Source organism: Scophthalmus maximus, chromosome 3, assembly GCF_022379125.1.
Source record: "Scophthalmus maximus strain ysfricsl-2021 chromosome 3, ASM2237912v1, whole genome shotgun sequence".
NCBI classification, from domain to species: Eukaryota; Metazoa; Chordata; class Actinopteri; order Pleuronectiformes; family Scophthalmidae; genus Scophthalmus; species Scophthalmus maximus.
This window is the reverse complement of record NC_061517.1, coordinates 28,305,856-28,314,616: the sequence shown is the minus strand read 5'-3', so window position 1 is coordinate 28,314,616 and position 8,761 is coordinate 28,305,856. Positions and strand designations below refer to the sequence as shown.

At 44.3% G+C, this 8,761-nt stretch overlaps 1 protein-coding gene across 1 annotated transcript; it reads right to left on the bottom strand.

Moving 5' to 3' along the window:
- Positions 1-1,489: 1,489 nt before the first annotated feature.
- Positions 1,490-6,705, bottom strand: icmt (isoprenylcysteine carboxyl methyltransferase). Its single transcript, XM_035643896.2, has 5 exons — positions 6,444-6,705; positions 5,665-5,753; positions 5,102-5,271; positions 3,739-3,956; positions 1,490-3,441 (listed from the first exon to the last, which is right to left on the bottom strand). Exons 1-5 carry the CDS (start codon positions 6,660-6,662, stop codon positions 3,262-3,264), a joined length of 876 nt encoding a protein of 291 aa, XP_035499789.2. The 5' UTR covers positions 6,663-6,705; the 3' UTR covers positions 1,490-3,261.
- Between the last annotated feature and the right edge of the window lie 2,056 nt (positions 6,706-8,761).

The following is an 8,761-nucleotide window of genomic DNA, read 5'->3' as shown; positions in this document are numbered from 1 at the left end:
ATAGGTGACGCTCGGCTACGCATTGCAGAAGCAATGGGACGGCGCTTTCAGAGCATCAACTCAAAATCAGAGACAAATCTTAGAGGAGAAAGATGTGTAAGAGATATTTGTTTATTTGTCTTTATTGTTATTTGTGTCATGCTCTGTGTATGGGAGGGACGATTAAGCGTCACAAAGTGGGAAGGCATAAAGCCAGGAAGGGTGACACAGTGGGTTTTGTTGCATGCCGGGAGGCCTACAATTTTTTGACCGTGTTACTTTGTGTCACAAATGTGTTTGATTGCTGCAGGTAGTGATAAGCGGCGACTGCTAATTTAACAATCATGTTGAATGGACCTGGATATAAATATTAATGATGTAAATAAATCAAAGGAACGCAATGGCGTGGTGAATGTTATTCCTGTCACTGCAAAACTGTTTCACCGACATGCAACAAAATATGACTTAATGTAGAGCCACTAAAAGAAGCAAAAATAAAAAGGGAGATGAGCTGGGTAAAAGAGGAGCTAAAGATACATAGTGCTTAAGCATTATCAAATGCTAGAATTAAGAACTTGAAGGAGTTTGAAGGGATTCATATTTCATCCAAAGCACCAAGTCAGGATGGAATTAACTCTCACTTGGGTTCCAAGCTTCCCTCGCTCACAGGCAGGCAAAAAGTGCAGAGCAATGACATTCGGCACAATGTCCGGACATCAATCATTGTCCTCTACCAGACAGTAGAGGACCTTAAAGGCGGCTTTCTCGAGAGCAGACTCTCGTAATCTCAAGATGGAGGACCTTACGAGCAAAGTTGATCCTCAAAGAAAGTCATAAGAACTTGGGTCGCAGCGGTCACAATCATGTGCTCTCCAACTTGCAGTCCAGGTACTGGATCCCTGGCGCAAACTCTGCGATGGGGAAAATCCTATCCAAGTGCCATGTTTGTCGACGCTGGCAAAGGGCTGCAGGGCAACAACAGATGGCCAGCCTACCTCAGGATAGAGTCCTGCCAGATGAGCCTCCATTCGCTGTGCAGCAGTCATTCCAAAGCTTTGTGCCATCAGGTGAAATAGCATGAAGTAAATTTAAAGAAGAGGATGTTCCAGTTGAGAGAGGAGCACAGGACTCTTCCCCAGGAGACTGTCATTTCACGTAGTTCTGGTTCCTGTTTATGAAGTTTCCTTTTCATTTATTTGGCTAAATATGTATTAAGAGTGGGCTGCTCGGTGGTGTAGTGGTGAGCACTGTTGCCTCACAGCAAGAAGGTTCTGGGTCCGCTTTTCTGTGTGGAGTTTGCATGTTCTCCCCGTGTATGTGTGGGTTCATTGATACACACTGGATTATTTACTTAAGATTACCAATTAATATTATTAACAAGATTCTCTCATCACTAATGATATTAATCAGTGCTCGTGGATCACATTTCATAGTTATCATCACTGACAATCGGTTCCTTTACAAACACAATACCATATGTTCTGCATAATGATAGTAATAAAGACATGGCCTTAATAACCGCCTTTTTAATTCACACAAGTGTGTTTAGAAAATCTGCTTTGTGAATAATACACAGTAATCAGCTAACAGTTTGAAGTCGGAGTGACAAACTGCTTAGAGGCCTACGATAAATGTACTCTATACAGTTAAAGTGCAACATATCCAAAGGTCAACTCAGGGGCCATGCTGCAACAGTCAGCACATTATCTTAACGCCTCATACAGTCGTCTCATTGTCAAACCATACACAGAACACTTCACAGGTATGCTACAAGAGTGTCACTTTAAACTCAGACTGCACACGGACCACATACACACTCGCATACAGTCTGACTGCAAGTAGATTGTGCCACTGGTCAAAACGTTGACTAAATTGGTTGAATGATTTTTCGTGCCTTGTGTCAAGCTGGTCCTGAGTTGGGGGTTTAGTAGCAATCAGAAGACTCTGTAGCTCAGCACAAACAGTTAGGTGACAGCAGCTATCATGCTATGAGGGGCATTGGATGACCTTGTGGCCTCAGGGAGGAGGAGATCTCGGGGGGGTACATGCACATGCAGTTCGTAGTTAAAAGGTTTTGTGGTATTATTTGTTTTAAGATAATTGAAAACTGCCTTTGTGACTGAAGGCTCATCACCACAGGACTTCCATGAGGACCAGGAGAGGGTGACTCGTCCTACAGCCTGGTGAAAGGAGCCTGGCAGACGACCCCCATTGCTGCAGTTGACCTTTTTTCTGCAGGTCCAAGATGCTGACTTTAACAGAGAAGGGAATGACGATAATATAAATGTCCTAGTTTTCTAAACCGGACTCCTCCCATCTCAGACCATGAGCGCATCAACCAGCTCTCTCTCTTTTTACGTGGTAAGTAAGTAGATAGTAGATGCAAAGCTGAAATGTTTGAACACCATGTAGAGTGAAAGTAACAAGCTAAAACTTTGGTATACCTGTCATAAGTACAGTGGACAATGTGATATAGGTTGACTAAGAGAAGACGTCAACCTGAACAGCGTCCAGATAAAGAGGTCTACACTCCCTAACGAACTGCAGGAGACCAGTGAACAATCTATTTGAACCCGACCTGCTTATAAGAACTAAACAGAGACCCACACAAACACGTCTCCACTGGCCTCTTGTCAGTGATCCATACAGATCTGAGACCCGCGGGAGTACAACGGGCTCAACAACTATTACCCCAACTCACCTCGTGTCCTGAGAGGATTCTTGGATATCAGATAATGAGAAGACCGACACAGAGCTCTACTACGGCGGGTGGCTGTGGAGTCTTCTTTTAAATATTTGGGAACATTTAGGGGGAGTGATTTCTGACCGAACTAGGAGTAGTGGTAGCAAACATTAATAACGGTAGAAAATAACCATTGAACCTAAGTTCTTGTGGAACTGGAACATTTTCCTTTTAAAACTTCAGTGACGGGTCATTTCACCCTCCGCTGAAGGAGGAGGCCAGAGGGCCCAGTGCACAACAGCTCAGCAGTTCAAAGCATGCAAACAGAAACACAATCAAACAGATAGAGAGGATGGTATTGGAATTCATCTGGTACGGGGGAGGTTCTCTGGTCTTTAACTGGATTTTGGAGGTTGGTAGAAAAACAGCAGCCCGCCGCCGCCGCCGCCCCAGCTGTCACAGTCTTTGTCTGTTAGCTACAGGCTCTCAGCTAGCTGCAGGGTTTCCCTCTGGAGGGCAGCGGTCACGGCCGCACAGCCACCGGGTCGGACCTGCTTTAGTGCTGTCAGTCTGATACGTCCCGCGTCCAGCAGCTGTGACTAGTTGACACGAATGCCTGAGATGAAGGGCAGTCCAGTGGGAACCCTCTTCTTGTACGCCACATAGTCCTCAGCAAAGAAGTGGATGAGAGAGAGCTCCTCCTCCTCGATCCGCTCCCGGAAGAACCGCCAGCTTGCAATCATGTAGCCCAGTATGCACACCGGGTTACACAGCACCACCTGCAACAGCCAGGAGTGACCATCAGTCATTCATCACCGTTATCATTTCATCTGATTTTTCTTATTAAGGGCCCAAACAGTTCTAAGATTCGAAATTTCTGCGACAAATTTTAAGCATAAAGTGGTGAAAGGCAGTGGGTTAGTGCCTCGATCTCCGATACCCAAGGTCGCAGGTTCGCGGCCCGACCAGAGCAGGAAAATCACAACAACAGAGAGATGAGCTTTCTCCAAAATCGCTTCCTGCCCCTTTAACCACGTGCTGGTGTTTGACAGCGACGAGTTGCCGCCGCAGCTCACCTGAGTTCCTATGCTCCAGTAGAACCAGCCCACGTAGGAGGGGTGTCTGAAGTAGGCGTAGACCCCGTCGGTGACCAGCACGTGGCTCTGGGCCTTTTCGTTCTGGACGATGTGGTTGAAGTTGGAGCCGGCGGTCAACATGGCCGCCTTCCGCAGGCCGTCACCACACATCACCATGAGGAGACCGGCACAGCTCAGCCAGCTCAGCTGCTTCAGCTCTGAGAGGGAGAGGAGAGGAGTTCTGTGATCAACATCTACTTCTGTCGGACTCCGTTCAACCCTTCAAACTCTTCTGCAGAGCTCAGAGATGTAACAGTATCTTCAGGCTTGTAAAAAAATAATAATATGTGGAGTCTGTGAGTGTCAGAGTAATTTTCACTATTTTATGTTGATAATCTCAATTTCCAATTGAAGCAACAGTTTTAGGATAATGACCTTTCTGTGTTCTCAGCCAGTGAAATGTGATTTCATACCTTTGAGTCGTAGTTATTTCTAACTTAAATAAGAGTCCTTAAACAGATGTGATGCAGGTCTTTCCATTTTCTTAACAACCAATCATACAATCAACTTCTAACTTGGCGGGTTTGTTGAGGAGGAGCCGAGGAAGTGCTGCGGCCACTGAACATATTCACAGAGATTCCTCCATTAAATTTAACTGTAATCTGCACTTGTGTTTCCCATGGTAACCATGTCGATAAACAACTCACTTATGCTCTGCACAGATTCAAATTGAGATATTTCAGAATTCTGTCATGTGACTTTTTCCACAAAAGCCCAACCCATACATCAGTTGGCCAATAATGTTGGCTGGTATGAGCCTTCCACAGACATACAATCAATATCTGTGTTTAAGTTTGAGGATATGCATCAATAGGAAAACTTTCATTTTACAGACTGAACAATAATACAATTATGTTTCCATTTTACGTAAAAAACAAACATTTTCTTAATCCAAGTTCCTTGTGTTTGGTTGCATTTGTGTTTTCTTTTGTATTCATAGGTATATATAATTAAGTTTAATTTGATTTATATATACACCAGTACATTAGGCAGCAGGAATGTTTGACTCCCTCTGGGGAGGAAACAGAGAACAACGTTTAAACCAGTGGAATGACTCTAGTGAACTACAGGAGCTGTGGGATGAAGACTGAAGGTTGGATCGTCTACATCCGTTGAGACATGTTGTGTGACTTCAGACTCAACTATTTCACTGTTCTCTCACTCATGCTCCATGTATCCTGGGTGTACACGCACCAGAGGATACACTGATACACGGACGGGTACACCTTTTGCGTATCACACATAAAATATACACGACTCTGTTCTCAGAGGACCGAGAGCAGTGAATACTATATAGACCCACCTGGGACCACCATCTTCTCCGCCGTGAACTCCAGCCATGACGAGATGGCGGCCAGGGTGTACTCCACACTGTGGTTGAGGAGGAAGGAGTCCAGCGACAGGCTGCGAGGGTTGATGATGGCCGTCACCAGGTACTCGGAGTAATGGAAGAAGGACAGCGAGCACAAATACCTGCACAGAGGTGCCGTCACTACTTCACATGTTCATCTGTCAACAACTAGGGCTTCAGTCCAATCTGATCCACTGTGACTCAGTGAAGTAAGACAGTAGAAAATAAATAAGTCTGGGGGTTTTGGAGGCATAATTGAGTAACAGGGTTCCTACACGTTTTCCATACTAGAGAGATTGAGACGGATCGTTAGTATCTAAAATCTTTGGATTCACGTCTGTAAAGACTTCAGTCTTTACCCAGACTTGGAAATGACTCGAATCATATTCCGTACTCTTCCATAATGCGTAGGAAGCCTGGAGTCAGAAATCAACGAGTATGAACGAAGCACATTTGTGCTCAGCAGCGTTGGGACGGACTGAAGCGACGAGTGACGTGCGAACGCGTGTACGTACCAGCCAAAGTGTGTCCAAGTGGTTTCCGAGAAGCTGATGATCAGGCCACAGCCGAACGTGACTCCGAGGAAACAGGCTCTCACGGCGACCTGGAATCAAGGTCAACAGGTCAGCAGGTCAGGAGGTCAGCAGGTCAACAGGTCAGGAGGTCAGCAGGTAATAGGTCAACAGGTCAGGAGGTCAGCAGGTCAGGAGGTCAACAGGTAATAGGTCAACAGGTCAGGAGGTCAGCAGGTAATAGGTCAACAGGTCAGCAGGTCAGGAGGTCAACAGGTCAGGAGGTCAGCAGGTCAACAGGTAATAGGTCAACAGGTCAGGAGGTCAGCCTCACCTCACCCACAGACCAACAGCAGCCTTCAAACTACCGCCTCTGTAACTCTGTGTCACAGGGAAGAGGGCCGTGGAGCCGCTCTTCATGACGTCACACATCGGTCAGACTGACGTCACTCTGGAGCCCGGTTGGTTCACCACGCACTTGGACCAGTGTTGGCACGGAAGTGTCCTTCTCTGGATTACGGTTCTATCTCGAGCACATAATCTCCTAATCCCTCGCTAACGAGATTAGGTCGCCGTGTAGCTGCTGTTAGCTAGGTGTGTGTGAGTGGAGCTAGCAGACGTTAGCAGGGCTACAGCAGCTCGACCGGCCGAGGGAAGTGTGTGACAGTGGGCCACTTGATCTTGTTCTAATGGAGAGACCCCGCCGGAGGAGGGACGGGACGGGACGCGACGGGACGGGACGGGACGGGAGGAGGAGGGACGCGACGGGACGGGAGCGTTACCTTGTACAGGGGTCCTCTGTAGAGCAGCAGCAGCAGGCCGTTGAGAACCGCTACGTGGACGCAAATCACGATTTTCCCCGGAGTGTCCGTCAGATAGTCGAACACCCAGTCCAAGTGTCCGAACCACGTCCTGATGAGCGGGACCACGAGCACGCTGAGTCCCAGGATAAAGCTCTTCACACTTACTCTTCCTTCCAGCCCCAACTTACTGCCTGCCATGATGGAAGTCCTGTGCCGCAGGAACTCTCGCGAGAGCTGGCCGGCCACCTCGAGACTTTGACTTGTCTCTGCCTCAGAAAGGTAGAGGGCCCGTTGGGTCTGTATAGGGCCACAGTGACAATAAAGTCGTAATATTACGAGAGTAAAGTCATACTATTATGATAATAAAGTCCTAAATTTATGACACTAAAGTTGTAAGATTTGAAGAATAAACTCATAATATTATGAGAATAAAGTTGTAAATTTATGGGAATAAAGTCCTAATATGAGGAGAATAAAGTCCTAATATTATGAGAATAAAGTCGTAATATAAGAAGAATAAAGTCATAATATTAAGAGATTAAAGTCGTAAATTTATGGGAATAAAGTCCTAATATGAGGAGAATAAAGTCCTAATATGAGGAGAACAAAGTCGTAATATGAGGAGAATAAAGTCATAATATTATGAGAATAAAGTTGTAAATTTATTTGAATAAAGTCCTAATATGAGGAGAATAAAGTCCCAATATGAGGAGAATAAAGTCCCAATATGAGGAGAATAAAGTCCTAATATTATGAGAATAAAGTCGTAATATTAGAAGAATAAAGTCATAATATTATGAGATTAAAGTCGTCAATTTATGGGAATAAAGTCCTAATATGAGGAGAATAAAGTCCTAATATGAGGAGAATAAAGTCCTAATATTATGAGAATAAATTCGTAATATTAGAAGAATAAAGTCATAATATTATGAGATTTAAGTCGTAAATTTATGAGAATAAAGTCGTAAATATGGTCCTTGTGTTATCTAAGTGGAGAGATGTCAGAAGAGTACTCCCATGCATTAAAATTAGGAACCTGGATACACTTTGTGAAGCTGTAACTTCAGTCTGGGTCAACGAGCAAAAGCGTATTAATAAACGTTGAACATATGATACGACATTAACGTTCATGTTACAGTGTGGCACCACACCAGAGAACGCTGTTGCCAGGGCTCACACCTGTTTCCTGGGTGGCTGTTTATTTCTGTAATATAATATTAAATCAAATAAAAAGAAATTCTAGTAAAATCACATTTATTCTCCAAGTCTTTTTCCTAGATGTGGCCCTAAAACTCCGTCATAGTATCGTATGTACTGATTTCAGAAATAGTAACTGATTTTAAAATATCATGGATATCAAGCCACAACAAACTGTCTTTCTAATATTGATGTCAGAATTCTTCTTTTTTCATATGGCCCTAATCCTCTTTTGTAGATTTACTGCATTAGGTATAATGATGAAGAGTTTGCATATTTTTTTTATCTTATTCTTTTCAATAAAATAAGTTATAAAATTAATATTACACACATGGGTGTGTGTGTATATATATGTATGATACAGTACTGAGTGGCAGACTGAACTTGGTTTGCTGAAAAGTATGAAAATTAACCAGCAGACGATGTGACCTCTGACAGAGGCAGCGAGAATTGATTAAACCAGTATCAGCTTGCCATCCCATTAACATAAGATTGCATTATTGTATGATTGAGATTGACATAATATAGCATGTATATAATAATAATAAAAATAATTTTAAAAAGTATAGCTTTCTTGTGGGACATTTCAAGTGCTGTGGGGGGCCCCCTGGTGGCCATGGGGGCTTGTGCCTCGGGCCGACCCTGATACAAAGACAATGTAAAGTGTTATTCAACATCTTAGTCGCCAATGTGAAAAATTAATCAACCCCCAAAACCTTATAGCTGGTTGTGCCACCCTTGGCCACAACAAACGCAATTAAAACAGTTGTGAAAAACTTGCAGTCTTTTTTTTTGTCCCACTGTCCTTTGCAGAACTGTTTTAATTCAGACACACACATGTATATCTCATACACAGTAAAGTAATATATTGCAGTGTTGTTAAAGCAGGACGTCACGTAACCATCCCAGAGTCTAAAAGGAGAAGTCAGAGCCGTCAGACACCAGGCTCCTCTCCTCTGGAACCAGGGAGGCAGACTCCCTCTTGTTCGGCAGGATTCTCGTCCTAGACCTCGGCCATGTCCTCGCCGTGTGTTCGTTCATTCAGAGGGAGAAAACAGTCATGAGCTCAATGCATTCAATCAAATCACGTTTATTTGCTC

Coding starts and splice junctions, on each gene's coding strand:
- icmt (XM_035643896.2), bottom strand. CDS start 6,662: ATGGCAGGCAGTAAGTTGGGGCTGGAAGGAAGAGTAAGTGTGAAGAGC. Junction 5,754..6,443: donor ACAGAGGACCCCTGTACAAG/GTAACGCTCCCG, acceptor CCTTGATTCCAG/GTCGCCGTGAGAGCCTGTTT. Junction 3,442..3,738: donor ACTGGAGCATAGGAACTCAG/GTGAGCTGCGGC, acceptor TGGCTGTTGCAG/GTGGTGCTGTGTAACCCGGT.